Raw genomic sequence first — 16,999 nt, 5'->3', positions numbered from 1 at the left:
TCTCCCGGCCTGGCAGCCTCGCTACGCCTCGTATTTTCTATTAATACACCTCCCTGCCTCCTTTTGTTTTCTTTTCTTTTTTTTTGCACCTACGGCACATGCAAGTTCCCAGGCCAGGGACTGCATCCACAGCTGCGGCAACGCTGGATCCTTAACCCAGTTCGTTGGGCTGGGGATCAAACTCGGGCCTCTGCATCGACCTGAGCTGCTGCAGTCAGATTCTTAATCCATTGTGCCACAGCGGGAGCTCCAATACCCCCTACTTCGAATGCTCAGCGCCTCCTGGCGAGCTGACTGCCCAGCCTGGCCACAGTGCCGTGGGGGCGGAGGCCGGCTGTCAGCCCCCCGGCCGGAGAGACGCTCCAGAGACCTTCTGGAGGTGTGGCGGCCTCTCGCCCAGGAAGCAAGTGTTAGAAGTGAGAGGGGCCGCCCGCAGGAGTCGTGAGGAGGTCCGTTCCGAGGCGAGCCCGGGGCGAGGCCAGGAGTCGGAAAGACGACGGTGCGGGGCAGGCAGGCACCAGGGGCGCTGCGGAGGCTGGTGCGCGGGAGGCCCCGGGGCAGGGGGCTCCCCCTCCCCCCCCTTTCCCCGGCGGGGAGCCGCCACCCCTCTTACCTGGATGGCGAAGGTGCCCAGCACGATGGTGCAGAAGATGGGGTTGCTGAAGATGCCGTGGAAGACGTTGCGCTCGCCGTGGATCTTGCGCGCGTTGATCTCGTTGAAGAGCTGCATCATGACGAAGGTGTTGAAGATGATGGTGTAGTGCTCGGACGGCGGCGCGTGCAGGGGCGCGTTCCTCCCGCTGTCGATGTCGAAGAAAAGGTCCCCTGCAAGCCAGGGCCGGTGAGGGGCACCCCCCGCACGGCGGCAGCCCTGCCCGCCGCCAGGTGACGTCTGGGGACGGGGACGAGCCCCTCAGCCCACAGGCTACCAAACGCGAGCTCGCGGCCGAGGCCGGGGGCCCGGGGGCGCAGGCGCCTCGAGCTGGGGAGCCGCGAGAGCCCCGAGGACGGCCCCCAGGTGAGCCCCGATGGGCTTCTCCCACGTTGGAAGAGAAAGACCGCACACGAGGACCCCCGGGGGCTGAGGTCTGGGACCCCCACCCCGCGCTGCTCGCACGGAGTCTGCTCCCAGGAGCATGCGCTGAAAGCCAGGCCACCACGTGGTCCAGTGTCACCAGAAATCAGGTGCCCCGGGTGCCGGTCTGTCCCCTCCATCGCCAGCTGGGGCCAGGGTCTGAGGGCCCGGCCGCAGCGCAGGGTGCCCTGGGCCAACCTACCGACAAAGAGCAGGGTGAAGATGATGGTGAGCTGGTAGACGGCGTGGCCCAGGATGTTCTTCATCATGGTGCGTGAGATCAGGGGCTTGTCCCGGCCGTACGGCTTCCGCAGCAGCAGCGACTCGGTGGGTGGCTCCGTAGCCAGGGCCAGGGAGGCGAAGGTGTCCATGATCAAGTTCACCCACAACATCTGCACGGCCTTGAGAGGAGAGTCCTGTGGAGAGGAGGCAGTCACGCCACCGAGCCCCACTCCTGGGACGGGACACAGCCTGGGGTCCGTGTAACGGGAACTTAACTCAAGTGACAAGGCCACAAAGTCAGCCTTCCCGGGTTTTCGCAAAGCTTAGCAGAGGGTTTCTGCTGGGCTTTCGGATTCCCGCTCTTAAAACGCTGTCACTGTCCAGTCTCCTCTCGCCTGGTGGCAGGGGTCTAGGAGGCGGGGTTCGAGGTGGTAACAGGAGGTGGACAGACCCTGTCAGTTGCCCCAGATCCTAAAAGAGCCCACCGGACGGCGGCTGTCCTGCTTCCCCACACCCAAGGGGCAGGACCTTCCTTCTCATTGGCTCTGACGCGTTGGTTTAACACGAGCCCCACAGAAGCCAGACACCAAGGACCACAGTACATGCTGTAGGACTCAATGCTGTGACGCTTCCGGGCCAACAGATCCACAGAGACAGAAAGTGGGCCCCAGGGGCTGGGCCAGGGGAGAGCAGGGCGTGGCTGCTCAGCGGGTACAGGGCTTCTGGAAAAGTTCTACAATGAGATCTCTGACGGTTGCCCACCATGGGCAATGCGCCCCGAAGCACCAGATTGGACACTGAAATGGCTGCCGTGAGAATTGCCTTGTGGCTCAGCGAGTTAAGGGTCTGGCATTGTGCCCTGTCACTGCGGCAGCTTCGGTTGCTGCGGTGCCTCGGGTTCCCTCCCGGGCCCCAGCAAGAACTTGCGTATGTCACGGGTACACCAAAAAAAAAAAAAAAAAAAAAAAAAAAAAAGGTTAAAATGGCTATTTTGGTACAGTTTAGGTTATGTGAATTTTGCCTCGATTAAAAAATACCTTCGAAAGGGAGAGAGAAATTCCGGATGCTCACTGGTGGGGGCGAACTGGGCTCTTGCAAGAGGGGAAGAGGCTCCGGCAAGGGTTAACCTTGGAGTTCCCAGCAGACCCAGGACTTGGCACAAGCATGATCACAGCAGCCAAAGGTGGAAACGACCCAGATGCCCATTGATGGGGGGATGGATAAACAGTACGCGCTCCATCCACACAATGGAACATCGTGCCCTCATCGACAGCGAGAAAGTACCTGCCTCAACACGGCTGGACCTTGAAAACACTGTGCTAAGTGAAAGGAGCCAGACACAGACAAGCACCTCTGACCTGGTTCCGTGTACCTAAAAGGTCCAGAACAGGTAGGTCTGTAGACACAGAAGGCGCGCGGGGGGGGGGGGGGGGTGGCGCCCCGCGGGAGGGGGACGGGGGAGCCCCTGCTGATGAAGATGGGGTTTCCTTTGCTGGTGATGAGAACATTCTGAATTGTATCCTCGCAAACGGTGAATTGCCTGGTATGTGAGTGCCACCTCGACCAAAAAGGTGCTGGGGGCGGGGGTCCCCCGGCCTTGCTCTGCACCCTGGGCTCCCGGCGCACGGGGCCCCGGTGCCCACCTGAGTAATGCAGGCGCCCGTGAAGGCCACGATCACGGCCACCACGTTGACCGTCAGCTGGAACTGCAGGAACTTGGAGATGCTGTCGTAGACGTTGCGGCCCCACATGACGGCCTTGACGATGCTGGTGAAGTTGTCGTCCGTCAGAATGATGTCCGAGGCCTCCTTGGCCACGTCGGTTCCCGCGATGCCCTGGCGGGGGGCACGACGTGTCTGCGGACCCCTTCGCAGCACCCCCTCCAACTCCGCCTTCCCTCCAAACGAGGCCCTCGGTCCTTTCAACGGGTCCTCTACTGGGACGGTTTTGGTTTTGCTGCAGCGCCCGCCAGCGGGGCCTTGTATCCCGCCACGGAGAAGGGACGGAAGACCCGTAGCTGGGAGTCCCAGCCGGGACGCCTTTGGCAGGGGCAGCGTGGCCTCCCACCCTCCATGCGGTGTCTGGACTGAGGGTGGCCCAGGCGGGTGGGAAAGGGGCCTCAGCTCCCCCTGGCGCCAGGGCCGCCCTGCTCAGCGGATTTGACAGACAGAACTGCTTCCGTACAAGCGGCAGGAGAGACGCGCTCAGCTGACAAGCCTCTCAGCCCTCGGGCAGCGCAGCCTGGCCCCGTCGGCTCAGGCGTCAACACACCAAATCCACCGAAACAAATCACACGTGTATTCCCCCCCCACCCCCACCCCCCCACCGCCCCCGACGGGCAGAGCTTGCAGAGGTCCGGGGGGCCAGGATGTGAGAGAGAGAAACTTCCAGCACTCTGCAACGTGCCTCAACGCCAGCTGCCACGTTCTTGCATGAAATGTATGTCCTGGGTCACAAGCACCCCCCTCTCCCACCCTGGTGAGCGAGCCAGGCTGATGGCAAGTGGCTTACCATGGCGAAGCCCACATCCGCCTTCTTGAGGGCTGGCCCGTCGTTGGTGCCGTCGCCAGTCACGGCCACCACCTGCCGCTGCTCGCCACTTGTGCTGTCGATGATTCCTGGAACACGGAGTGGGGTCCTGGGTGACCAGGCGGGGGCCGTGTGTGTGCGCGCACGTGTGTGCGTGTGTGTATGTGTGTACGGGGGAGGCGCCAGCCTCTGGAAACCTGTTGGGACGGCCACCGAGCCCTGTCTGCAGTCCTCCGGTGGACGCCGTCAGAGGAGTGGAGACGTGCGCTCTGGCCGGCCAGCTCTGGGAGGGGGGGGCTTCGTTTTATTCCCATTTTCCCGAGGGGAAAACTGAGGTACAGGAGGGCCAGTGACTTGCTCTGAGACACCGAGTGGCTGGCAGCAATAGGTCTAGGGCTGCGTGCAGGGGAGGGCACTACCTTTCACCAGAGTGTGTTTGTCGGTCGGAGACGAGCGGGCGAGGACCCTCAGCTTGGGCCACACCTTGTCCAGACGCTCCTGCTCTATCTGGGGGGTGGGGGGGGAGAAGCACAAGACACTGCAGAGCCCGGGTGGGCGCACAGGCAGGGCTGAACAGAAGGGGGGTGGGTGGCTGGAGAAAGGTCCAGAAGCGGGACCTGTGGAAGGGCGGAGGGGCCGGGAACTACCTCGCCTTTCTCGTTGCGGATCCGCCGGTTGAACTCCTTGCCTTCCAGGCAGAGGAAGTCCTCTCCGGGCTGGATGATGCCGCACTTGGCCGCGATGGCCCGGGCTGTGTTGATGTTGTCGCCGGTCACCATGCGGACCGTAATGCCAGCACGCTGGCACTTGCGGATAGCTTCGGGGACCTGGAAGAGATGCCACAGGTGGGTGGGGCCATCAGGGTCAGGCACAGACTCTGCTTCCTTCCCTCCATCCGTGGCCTGGAGGAGGCGGGAGAAACGGCACCCCCCCCCCAGTCCCTCAGCTCCCCCCTCCCAGCTGCCTCCTTCACTGTGCCGCGCTGGGGGTCAGCGGCGCCTCAGACCCCGGCTCCGACAGGGGCGCTATGGGGCCCTGCCTGGGTTACTTAGCCAACATCTCCGTTTTCCAAATTTAACATTAGAGTCTAGAAGAGAGAGAAGAAAAAGAGCTCCCTCTGGGGCTGAGTGGAAAATGGGCTGAAGGGAGTTGAGACCAAGCGGGAGGTGGTGGCATTGTCCCAATGAGGAGGTGACTCGTGAGCCCGGAGAGGGCAGTGCAGAGGGGAGCCAGGCAGCTGGTGCCTGACGGGCCAGGAGGGGACAGGAGCAGGAAGAGGAGTGGGCTTGGAGCTTGGGGACCTGGATTAGAAGTTCTGTGAGATGCCCAGGTTAGGCCCTGGCGAAGGGCGCAGGCTGGAGAGGCCCGGCTCCCTGCTCTGTCCGCTGGGCCCAGCCACCACCCCTGTGGGCTCCCAGTGGGCACTGCTGGGCCAATCCGGGAGCCCGGGTGACAGCGTGACCACGAGGACAGAGTGCAAGGGCACGCGGTGTTCCGGGCAGTGGCTGTGATCTCACTAGGGAGAGAGTGCGAGGACGATGGGGACCCTATTTCAGGGCTGTGACAGAGTGACCTTATGATCCCTGCAGCAAGGACTGCCACGTGGCCTGGAAGGCCCAGGCCCAGGCCGCGACACAGCCTGCACCCCCAGGGACGTGCCTCCTGGCTCGCAGTGTCAGGGACATTTTGCACTCTCTGGGGATCGTGGGGTGCTGGAGAATGAGCCGCCGGGAGACACCCGCTTCCAGCCAGCTCCCTCCTGGCTCCGAAGCCTCTGGAAGCCGTCCTTTGCTGCCCCCAAGTGGCCATGATGAGCCTGAGCCCTGGGGGGTCTGGACCCAGCCTTTGCATGGGTCCTGCGTGTGGGTTCCGTCCAGGCTGCCTCCCTCTCTGGTCTGAAAGGCCCTCGGCCTCCCTGCCAGGCAGTAGGAAGCACCCTTCCGTCTGCAGGCGCCCTGTCCCCCATCGCGCCACTGTCCTTCCTCACCTGCCTCCCTGCGGTGCCACTGGGCCCAGCCCTGGTCCCTGCCTGCTCTCCAAGGCCGACAGCACGACAGCACGGCAGGCACCCGGGTGTCTGCAGGAGCCCCTGACCCCTGGCGTAAATACAGGGTCCCTGCGGCCCCAGGGCAGAGAGCCAGCCCCTCGGGCTGTAGCCGCTGCAGGCCTCCAGGCAGCCCGGCAAGTGTACCGGAGCCCCATGGGCCTTCCCACCTGCGTCAGCACCCAGACTGCGCTGGGCCCGCGGGGCTCCCTCATTGGCCACTCCCTGGCTGGCTGGTCTCCGTGGGGCTCTGCCTGGCTTCCCTGGCCTGGCCTTGGCGGTGCCATCTGCTGCCCAGACTCCCACTCAGCCACTCTCAAGCCAGACAGGAGCTGCCCCGTTCCGTGGGCCCTTTGCCCAAGGCCGTTTCTGGAGCTTAAATGAGCAGCCTGTCTCACCCTGTGCCTCTAGCTGCGAGGGCGGCCACCAGGGCTTAGCTTTCATGGTGACCTTCTCGGGCCTTCTATCTGTGTTCCAGTCATCTCAGACGAAAACTTACCCATGTGCAGCCATTCTGGATCGTTCCATGCAGCCCCCTGCCCCCCAGTCTAGCCTCCCTGGTGCTTCTGTAAAGGAACCAATGACTCAAGCTTCAGTTTTGCAACAAATGTTTATGCCAGAAACTAGGGGAGCTGCAGGGCTCCTTGGGCGAGGGCGTCAGGCGAGCAGGCTCCCTGTGCCGCCTGGCTGCCAGCTGCCCCACGCATCACACCCCTTCATCCGGCCAAGGGGCTGAGGCGGGAGGGCCGGGTGTGCTGGTTGTGACAGTTGGGAAATCGCCTTCCCGGGTCTGTGAGACATTCCAACAGCTTCACTCAGCCCCAGTAAGCTGAGTGGAAAGATCTAGAACTGCTACTGCCTACACCTTCAAGGAGTAAGGAGCGAAGAGCCATCCCTCTGGAGCAGAGCATCTGGGGGCTCCGCTCAGAGGGAGCAGCCATCAGGGCTCTAGGACTCGGCTTGCTGTGTGGACACATCCATCCACCCTCTCCCTCGCCGCCTGCTCCGGTCCTGCCTGCTCTGCCGCCCCCTCTTACTGGCCTGGAGGCCAAGCAGGAGGGGTCCTCCAGCGGGCAGGCCACAGCCTCCAGGACAGTGCAAGGGCCAGAGGACAAGGGGCCCCGTGGGGCTAGGAGGGTCTGATCTGGGGCCTGCTGGCCACACCCCAAGGCCCCTGGGGCTCCACCATCGCCTGCCTCGCCCAACCCCAGATGCCTGACTCCGTAGGCAGTGGGTTTGCTCTGCCTATGAAGTCCGGCAGAGGGTGGTGTGAGCGCCGGGAGGCCAGGCCGGCCAGGGTCGGTTCCTTCCCTTCGTTTGGGTCCCAAGGCCGCGCCGCCCCTCCCCTGATCCCGCCAGCGGGCTGCCGAGAGAGGGGCCCCGGCTACCTCGGGCCGCACAGGGTCCTCGATGCCCACGACAGCTATGCAGGTGAGGTCGCCCACGACCTCGTTCTCGTTGTCCCAGTCAGGCTCCTGCATGGCGGCGAAGTCCCGGAAGGCGATGCAGATGGTGCGGAGGCCGTCGCAGGCCATCGGCTCAATGACCTTCTTCACCATGTCGTCCCGGTCTCGGGGCCGAAAGCCGCGCAGTTCCCCGTTGCTGTTTAAGATGTGGGTGCACCTGCGGAGGCGGGACCGGGGCGGCCGGCGCCGTGAGGCGGGGAGCCGGGCCCTGCGGGGCTGTGCCCTCCAGCGGCCGTGGTCTGCTTGCGCGGGGCCCACGGGCCCCCCCCCCCCGCCCCCCGTGCCTGGAGGAGGGCGGGCCCGATGTCTGGTGTCCTCATAAAAAGAGGAGAGGAGGAGGTCCCGTCGTGGCTCAGTGGTTAAGGAATCCGACTAGGAACCATGAGGTTGTGGGGTCGATCCCTGGCCTCGCTCAGTGGGTTAAGGATCTGGCGTTGCCGTGAGCTGTGGTGTGGGTCACAGATGCGGCTTGCATCTGGCATTGCGGTGGCTCTGGCGTAGGCCGGCAGCTGCAGCTCTGATTGGACCCCTAGCCTGGGAACCTCCAGATGCCGAAGGTGTGGCCCTAGAAAAAGGTAAAAAGACAAAAAAAGAAGCAAAGGACCCGCGGGCCCCCAAGCAGACTGTGGAGGCCAGGGGACGGGCCCAGAGGTCCTGCTCAGGACTCTGTCGCCAAGGCCCCAGAAGGCCGGCGATGATCGGGCAAACACCTTCAGGTCAGGTCTTAGACGGTGGCTCTGGAGTGAGTGAGGGGCCAGGTGGGTGGGGGAGGGCCGTGGGGGCTGCTGTGATCGTAGGGAAGAGAGAGGCCGAGGCCAAGGCGAGGTGTGCAGGCTGAGCGGGCCTGGGGGGTGGGGCGCGCGGAGGAGCCACACAGCACGCGATGCACACCCGTTTCAAAGGCACACCGTGATGGCTTTTAGTGTATTCGCAGTTGTGCCACCGTCAGCACGGGCAACTTTAGACCATTTTCATCACCTGTGACAGGAGCTCCGCCCAAGCAACAAAAGAGAAAAGGAGACAAGCAGGACTTAGAGTCGAAAGACAGTTGTACATCCAAGGACAAATCAAGAAAGTAAACCAAAAAAATCTATCGAGAAGCAGCCCACAGAATGGGAGAAAGTCCTTCTACATCAGACGTGTGTTCAGAATCTAATATTCAGAACAGACGGAGAACTCTTACAGAAAAACAACCAAGAACTCCCGTCAGAGGCTGGACCAGATAGTCCTCCAAAGAAGACAAACAAACGGCCAATCAGCTCATGAAACAGTGCCAGTATCCCTAGTCATCAGCGCAGTGCAGATCCAAAGCACCTCGAGAGCCCAGCTGACATCCACTAAGATGGCTATAACAATAACGATAAACAATAATAATAACAGTTAGGTCATAACGCATGGCGGGGAGGGTGAGAAGCTGGCGGGAATGCAGAGCGGGCCAGCCCCTGCGGGAAACACTTTGCTTCTCCTCAAAAAGTGAAACACGGAGTCACTGTATACCACCTGGCAATTCCACTCCCAGGCATAGACCCGAGAGAACTGAAAACACGTGTGCAAGCAAAATCGTGTACACGAATGATCACGGTGGCATGCGTCACAGTAGCCAACAGGTGGAAACAACCCATGCGTCTGACTGGATAACAGAACATGGTCCCTCCGCACAGTGGAATCTAATTCAGCCAGAAAAAGGAATAAGCGAAAAGGGAGCCCTCTCACACGGTTGGTGGGAATGCAACCACTGTGGAAAACAGTACGGAGATGCCTCGGAAGACTAAACACAGAACTCCCATTGGATCCAGCAATCCCACTCCTGGGCATCTATCCAGAGAAAACCCTGACTCGCAAAGACGCGTGCACTCCGGTGTTCACTGCGGCACTCTAGACGATAGCCGAGACATGGCAGCAACCTAAATGCCCACTGACAGAGGAGTGGATGAAGAAGATGTGGTCCATATACACAATGGAATATTACTCAGCCATTAAAAGGAACGAAGTACTGGCATTTGCAGCAACATGGGTGCACCTAGAAATGATCATGCGAAGCGAATTAGTCAGACAGTGAGACACCACCATCCAATGCTTTCACTGACATGTGGAATCTAAAAAAAGGACACAGCGAACTTCTTTGCAGAACAGATGCTGACTCACACACAGGCTTTGACAAACTTGTGGTTTCTAAAGGAGGCAGGGTGGGGGGATGGGCTGGGGGTCTGGGATGGAAATGCTATAAAATCGGGTTGTGAGGATCCGTGTACAACTGTAAATGTAATAAAATTCATTAAAAAAAAGGGGGGGATAAAGCACTGATGCTACAGCTTGGATGAACCTTGAAAACGTTCCGCTCAGTGCAAGAAGCCGGTTGCAAAAGGCCACAGACTGTCTGATTCCATTTCTTTGCAATGTCCAGAACAGGTAAATCCACAGAGACAGCAAGCAGGTTCGTGGCTGCCAGGGTCTGGGAAGTGGGGATGCGAGTGTCTGCTCCATAAGTCCCCCCTGGGCTGATGAACGGGTTCAGGGACCGAACCATGCACTCAATGCCACTCACCCGGGCACTTTAAAGTGATTCAAGTGGCCAGCATTATGCTGCACCTGTTCTACCGCAGCGAGAGCACCGGAAACACCGTGGCCCCGCGTGGGCCCGGGCCCCGCGCCCAGCCCCCGGCTGGGGGCTGCCACTCACTCACTTTTTCAGCAGGATCTCCGAGGCGCCCTTGCTGAAGAGGCGGAAGCCGCCGTCAGGCGTGCGGATGACCGTGCTCATGGACTTGCGCACCGAGTTGAAGGTGTACACCTTGTGAAGCTTGTCCTCGGGGATCTGCTCCCGCACAGGCTGGAAGTCCTGCTTCAGGTCCAGGATGAAGCCCAGCAGAGCGCACTCCGTCTTGTTGCCCACCTGGCGCGGGAGGGCGCCTTCCTTCTCTGGAGGCTGCGAGGTGAGAAGCAGCGTGGCCCCGGGGCCCAAGGCCACCCTCCTGGCTGCACCCAGGCCCCAGCCCAGCCTTGGCCACCACGTTTTTCGGGGGAGGTGGCGCGGGGGCGGGGGGAGTCAAGGAGGGCCTCCCGCGCAGACCAGACGGGGAGCTGTCCCCCCATTCACCTGGCGGGGAAGGGTTTCCAGAACCTGCAGCCCCCGTCCAGCGTCCAGGGACGAGGAGGGCGACCTGCATTCCGGCACCGATTGTAGCTCTGGAGCCGAGCGAGCCCCTGGTGACAATCGACGCTGCACCCAGGCCAGGCCCCCTTCCCTCACCCGCCCACCCTGGCCCGCCTCCCGCCCGCTCCCGGCTCACTAGTATTTTGGTGGTGTAGGCACTGTTGATGGAGATGGCATGGACCAGGAGGTCGAGGATCTTGGGGGTCAGGGCGCTGGGGGCCGGAATCTCTTTGTAGTGGGTGTCCCCGAGGTAGGACTGGACCACGGTCATCCGGTTGGTGGTGAGCGTGCCCGTCTTGTCCGAGCAGATGGCCGTGGCATTGCCCATGGTCTCGCAGGCGTCCAGGTGGCGGACCAGGTTGTTGTCCTTCATCATTTTCTGGAAAGGGCACAGATGGAGGCTTTCCTCCCGGCACGGAGAGCCGCGGGGCCTGGCTCCGCAGGCACACACCCTCTCCCCCGGCCCCCAGCAGCGCCCCAGAGACCCAGCTCAGATGGCGCTCTCCCTGGGACGCGGCCGGTGCCTCCCTGCCCCTGGGCCGCCGCCCCTGCCCAGAGGCCCCCCCTCGGGTCCCCTGCGGGCCCCGTGGCTCTCCGCGCCCACCCCGATCTCTACCCTGCCCTGCCCGCCACCTCCCTGGGGTCACCCTTCCTCCCCAGCGTTTCCCTGGGGCTGTAGCCCGGGGTCCAGGGCGTCTTAGGATTCCGCGCGTGTGGCTTTTCTCACCTTGACAGAGTACGCTAAGGAGATGGTGACGGCAAGAGGCAGGCCCTCTGGGACAGCCACGACCAGCACCGTGACACCGATGATGAAGAACTTGACGAAGTACTGCACGTAGACGGGCGTGCACTCGGCCAGCCACGCCCGGCCGTCTACCACGAAGGTCTCGATGACAAAGTACACGACCAGGATGATGACAGTGACGGCGGACATCAGCAGCCCTGGCCGGCGGACGGAAGGGTCAGGGCCCCGAAGGCCCGCCCCTGCCCTGGCAGCCTGCCGCCCCCTCGGCCCCCATCACGGCTCTCGCCCCCTCGGCTGCCCGCACCTGCTTTCCCGATCTGCACGGCCAGTTTGGTGAGCTTGCCCTGGAGGACCGACTTCTCCTTCTTGGGCACGTTGGCTTTCTTCTTCTCCCGCTCCTCCATCTCCCCGCCCTCCGCACTCTTCAGGGGCTGCATTTCCATGGCGACCGCCCCATCCTGCTTCTTAGCTGCGCACAGAGGAACCCCACAGCCAAGGTCAGGGCCTGGCGGCTGGGCTGACGGCTACCAGGGGCTTTCGCAGGGAGAGACCTGCCACGCCATCCGAGAGGACACGGGGCTCTGTCTCTCCCTCCTCTCGCATCAAGCCCAGGTGAGCGGTGGCTCCAGCGCTGTCCCGGGCGGGACAGAGATGCTTCTCTCGGGGCCTCGCAGGGGAAGGGAGGACAGACACAAGCACCAGTAACTTGGGCACACAGACAGCGTGGCCGGTCCTATAACGCCCCAAACCTCAATACCTGAAAGCAGAGGCCTGGGGCCCACGGAATGTTCCAGAACCCTGGGTCCAAGCCACCGCCCCGTGCCCGTCAGGGAGGCCCAGGACTCCCGGCACGCTCATCCCCCGCTCCCTGTCTCCCCACGCGCCTTTGCTGTTCTTCCCTGGGTGCCTCTGCACCCCGCTCTGCAACAAGCAGCCCCCGCCACCGCGCCCAGCTCCCCTGCTGGGCCCTAACTTGCTGGTGGTGCTGTGTCCCCGAGCCTGCGCCCGGCCCCCGCTCCGTTGCCTCACACGCCCCACGGCTACACTGCCCCACACGGAGGGACACCCACCCCTCCCCCTCGTCCTTGTCTCCCCACCCATCCCCTCGTCTGGGTTGCCCAAGGCCACTCACCGATGGCCTCTCCTTTCCAGGGTCTCAGGGACACCCAAGTGACTGCCGCTCCGTGTGCGACTGGACTGTCCTCCTGCCTCAAATGCCCTCTCAACTCCAGCGGTTCACTTGTGTGACCCCGCCCGTCCCTGGGTCCATCTCTCGGCACTGTGACCTTCCCGACGGCCAGGACCACACCTTATCCACCTCTGCATTCCCGGCGCCGATGGTGCATGCTGACACCCCTTGGCCCTGGCCATGGAGCGCTGGCGGCCACCAGGCGTTCTGGCCGGGGGTGGGGGTAGGGGGGCAGGCCTCAGGACCCAGCGGAAAGGCAGCTGCACCGGGAAACTCACGGGCCCGACTAGGTCTTGGGCGAGACACCTTCCTGAGCCATCTTTGCACACTTCCGGCGGACTCTGCAGACCGGCCGCCCCGCCCCACTCACCTGGCCTCCAGGTGCTGCTCCTCCGGCAACCGAGGATCACGGGCCCCCCCCAAAGCCGCACCCTCTGCCCCCCGCCCTGAGCACAGGGCGCGCATTACCTTTGGTCTGGCTACTCTCCATGGCCCCATCCTGCTGCTTGCCTACAACGGAAGAGGAACGACAGACACGGGGGCTTGAGAACATCCACGTGGCCCTGGCACACGCACACGCACACAGGACAGCGGGGCACAGATAGTGCAGCCAGCGAGCACAGGGAAGGGGGTGGGTGGGGGAAGAGGGCCTCATCCGCAGCCCACCAGTGAACCCCCAAAGCCAACCCTGGACAGACCCTGGGTCATGGCTGGTTGGCAGTGGGAGGATTCTGGAAGGGCCGCCACCATGGGTAAGGGGCGCTGCCAGGTGTCCGGTCCCAGCTCTGCTGCCTCGGGCAGGGTCCCCCAGTCAGGATATGCATCCCCTCGAGAACTGGCACAAAGGGTTTGCCTAGATGGTTCCTAACCCCTGGTGGCCTAGAGATCAGCCTTCTGCCATCAGCATGGCAGCGGTTGGCTCTGTACAGGCTTTAGAGGACTGAGCCTGGGAATCCGCCAGGCTGAGGGCAGCGGGCTGGGCGCTGGGAACCTAGCAGCTCTGGAGAGAGCGGCCAGGCCACCAGCAGTCCGGGCCCCGGTGGACCTGGTTGGGGGCTCCTCATGAAGGTGCCACCACAGAGCCTGCAGCTGGGTGCTAGGGGTGCTGGCAGTGACTGGCTTCCCAAGGCCAAGGTAAATGGTGCTGGCCGTGCCTCTGGTCTCTGTGGCTAGGAAGGCCCGCAATTTTGGGAGGGCGCAGGAGACCCCAGCTCCTCCTGCCTCCCCTGCCCCAGGGCAGCCGCTGGGGAGCTCTCCCGCAGACCACACACGCTGCCCCGGGGCCAGCGATGACCCGCCACGAAGGGCTCGTGGGCTGGCTTGTCAGCCACCCCGCACCAGCTCGTGTCCCTGGGGGTCCAGGAACACAGACGGGGGACCAGGTGGCTCCGAGGCAGTGGGGTCTGGTCTGGGGGGTCCCAGGGGAGGGAGAGGCCCCCTCCCAGTCACAGTGGGATGTGGGTTGGGCTCCGTGGGAGTGTTCGGAGGCGAAGGAAACTTCAGGGGGCGGGGGGGAAGACACCTGTAGACACATGGTGACAATACAGCACAAGGAGGGGGTGTCGCAGAAGTCCTGGGGCCGCGGGAGCCATCTGCAGGAGGAGGGAGGCTTGAGAGGCGCACTGGGGGAAGAGGAGGGCTGGGCCTGGCCTGAAAAGGGGCAAGAGCCGGCCCGAGGGGAGGGATGACGGGGAGTCGAGGCCAGAAGGAAAGCACCTGGTGTGGGGGACAGGGGGCGTGAGGCGGGATCAGGAAGCAGTGGGGGCGGGGGGTGCTGCGCGGCGCGCGGGCACAGCTGCCTGCCCGGCCTTTCTGTGTCAGTGGTGGCCTCGGGCTTTGGGCGGAGACCTGAGGGAGGGGTCGTGGTGCCCCTCCTGAGCAGCAGAGCAAGTGGGGGAGAGAAGCCAGGGTCAGAGAGGAGGGGCCCAGGACCAAGTCCTGAAGGACGCTGACATTGAAGGGACCTAGCAGATGGGGAGGGCGCCCAGCCAACCAGCCATCAGGGTGTCACAGGAGGGCCCCTAGGGACCCCAGTCCAGCCCAGACGAGGCTCAGGGCCTGCCCACCCACCCCCTTGCATTCTCATGGCGAGGCCCTGGGCCGAGGGCCAACCGGTGCTGATTGGCTGTGAGGGGCGGGCCAGGAGCAGCGAGGACCTCATGCAGGAAAGCCAGGCCCAGGCCGCCAGGAGATGGGGCCTGTGGAAGCTTCTAGGCAACAGCGGCTCATCCATCTCCTCCCTCGGGCCTCCAGGAGCAGGGAGGCCCAGGGCCGGGGACACTAGTGCGTCTTTCCTGGCTTGGACCTGTCCCCATGGGCCCACCCCGCCTCCCCCTGCCCTCTCAGCAGCCCCACGTGTCACTGTCCCCCGGGCCCTGGCTGAGGCTTCCGGCACACGCTCTCCCTGGACGTGTGTGCGTGTGCCTCTGTGCTTCCAGGCACACCTAGAAGACGCCATTCCTCACCTGGTTGGATCGCAGGAGTGGCCGGAGGGGACACCTAGGTCAGAGCAGGTGAGCCATGGAAGGGAACGGGGTCCTGACGGGGATGGGGGCAACTCCAGGGCTTTGAAAGCCCTGTACTGCGGACTGCGGGGTGGGGGGGGGGTTCCTGCTGGCCATGCGCGGGGCTCAGGACAGTGGAAGGAGGAGGTGGCCGCGTAGCATGGGCCAGGCAGGCCAGGGTGGACACCGAAGACACGTGTCCCTCGACCCTGCTTTCCTTTGGCAGGAGGGCTGCTGCCCCCTCCCGGCTTCCTCTGGCCCTGGATGTCCTTTGGGGCACCTGGTCCCTTCTGCTTGCATTTCTCCGGCTGCCATGTTGGCCTGGGGCCCTCAGCGTCTCACCATGGGGGGCTGAACACCCCCAAGGGTGGGCACGCAGCCCCGGCAGCGCTCTTCCCAGCCACAGTAGCTGGTCCCTGTCCCCGCAACTGCATTCCTACCCAGGCAGGGCACCCCCCTCACCTCTGGCACATACCCCCTGCAGCCTTCAGGGGAGAGCCATCGAGGGGAGCTGCCCTCACACAAAACTGGGGGCCCCACGCCCTGAGGGCTGATTCTTCGCAGAGTCAGAGCCAGGGACCGGGCCCGCGAGGGAGCGCCCGCAGTGAGCCTTGCCTTTCTTATCTTTCTTCTCTTCCTCCTCTCCGCCAGCTCCGAGCAAGGTAAAGATGATGCCCGTCTGGGAGTTCACACCAACAGCTGTCACCACCATTCTTCCAGAACCTTCCATGACATGGGTGCCTGGCACAGCAACACGGAGAGACTTGAGAGAGGGATCCGCAGTGGCGCGCGGGAAGCATGCTCGGCACCGATGGGGTTTGTCCTGGGAATCCCAGATGCAGGAACTCAGGTCCCCGGGGCGCACCTGACAGCAGCATGGGGTCTTTGTCCGCCGACTTGCGCACGTGATCCGACTCGCCCGTCAGGGAGCTCTCGTCGATCTTGAGGTCGTTGCCCTGGATAAGCACGCCGTCGGCAGGCAGCAGGTCTCCTAAGGCCGGCCAGGCAGCCAGAACCACAGGGGAGAGCCTGTTGGGTGTGGGGCTTGCTTCCTTCCGTCTCTTCCTGTCTGGAGGGACCCACCCGCTCCTCGCTCTGTCCTCCAGCAGGAATGGAGACCGCAGAAGGGCCCTGCTGTGCTGGAGAAGCCCTCAGCCAGCCGCGGGTGGGGGGGGGGGGGGCGGCCAGCCTGCTGCCCATCGGCTCTGCCTCCTGCGGGAGCTCCCCACCCCCAGACTCCCACAGGGAAGGCCCTCGAGCCCCTGAGCTTCCTTCACGGCCTGGGCGACAATGGGCGCACTCACCGTATTTGACCTGGGCGATGTCCCCTACCACCAGCGCGGCCACGGGGACCTGGAGCAGCTGTCCGTTGCGGATGACGGTGAACTTCTGCTCCTGCTCGATGCGGCTCTGCAGGCCCCGGAACTGCTTCTCCTTGCTCCAGTCGTTGAAGGCCGTGACCAGCACCACGCAGATGACCGACAGCAGGATGGCGGCCCCCTCGATCCAGCCCGCCTCGGCCTCCCCTTCGTCTTCCGCCCCAGCAGACACGTTTCCACACGCTGTGCCGGGCCCGGGACATGCCGTGACCCTCCCTCATCTCAGATCCCTCGCCCCCTCGCCCGCCAGCCCCGCTGTGTGGCTCCCTGGCCCCGCCCCTTCCTGCCAGGTCCTCCCGGCCCCTGCCCCTCACCTTCGCTCTCCTCTCCCGGTGGCGCATAGAACGACAGGCCCAGGGACACGATGGCGGCCACCTCCAGGATGATGAGCGTTACATCCTGCAGGGCCTCCCACACCAGCTGGAGGAACGTCTTGGGCTGCTTGGGCGGGATGAAGTTCTGCCCGTAGATCTGCCGGCGCTTCTCCAAGTCACTGGGGTTGTCAGCCAGGCCTGCACCGCACGGGGACGTGGCGCAGAGGCACAGAGAAGACGATGCAAAAAGCCAGCCCTGCATCCCTCTGCTCCTTCCCTCTAGACGCACCCAGAGCCCTTCCGCAAAGCCTGGGGCATGGGGGCCAGGCTGTGAGGTGGCTGCCTGGACCACGCAGGTGTGTGACTGCGTGACCATCG

The 16,999-nt window shown here is 63.6% G+C and overlaps 1 protein-coding gene across 50 annotated transcripts in view; it reads right to left on the bottom strand.

The window, feature by feature from the left end:
* Positions 1-16,999, bottom strand: part of ATP2B3 (ATPase plasma membrane Ca2+ transporting 3) — a 55,952-nt gene that overhangs the window by 17,282 nt on the left and 21,671 nt on the right. For 24 of the 50 annotated variants that reach the window (XR_014834771.1, XR_014834772.1, XR_014834773.1 and 21 more), the window contains 16 exons: positions 16,622-16,819; positions 16,233-16,490; positions 15,794-15,919; positions 15,544-15,669; positions 12,893-12,934; positions 11,540-11,704; positions 11,218-11,432; positions 10,627-10,869; positions 10,021-10,262; positions 7,259-7,493; positions 4,474-4,653; positions 4,246-4,333; positions 3,809-3,915; positions 2,941-3,132; positions 1,278-1,491; positions 614-825 (listed from right to left, as the gene is read on the bottom strand). Coding sequence is in view for 43 of the 50 variants with exons in the window: in XM_085006831.1 (XP_084862957.1) it covers positions 614-825; positions 1,278-1,491; positions 2,941-3,132; positions 3,809-3,915; positions 4,246-4,333; positions 4,474-4,653; positions 7,259-7,493; positions 10,021-10,262; positions 10,627-10,869; positions 11,218-11,432; positions 11,540-11,704; positions 12,893-12,934; positions 15,544-15,669; positions 15,794-15,919; positions 16,233-16,490; positions 16,622-16,819 (2,843 nt within the window). In the remaining 7 variants the exon portion in view is untranslated. Of the gene's footprint in view, positions 1-613; positions 826-1,277; positions 1,492-2,940; positions 3,133-3,808; positions 3,916-4,245; positions 4,334-4,473; positions 4,654-7,258; positions 7,494-10,020; positions 10,263-10,626; positions 10,870-11,217; positions 11,433-11,539; positions 11,705-12,367; positions 12,935-15,543; positions 15,670-15,793; positions 15,920-16,232; positions 16,491-16,621; positions 16,820-16,999 lie in introns of all 50 variants that reach the window. The other 26 variants (XR_014834774.1, XR_014834775.1, XM_085006838.1 and 23 more) reach the window with 2 other exon arrangements.

The sequence above is a fragment of the Sus scrofa genome, chromosome X (genome assembly GCF_054392235.1).
Source record: "Sus scrofa isolate SSC_HxYL_T2T_F1_AM1 chromosome X, Sscrofa_HxYL_maternal_Yorkshire_Landrace_v2.0, whole genome shotgun sequence".
NCBI lineage: Eukaryota > Metazoa > Chordata > Mammalia > Artiodactyla > Suidae > Sus > Sus scrofa.
This window is presented reverse-complemented; position numbering and strand designations above follow the sequence as displayed.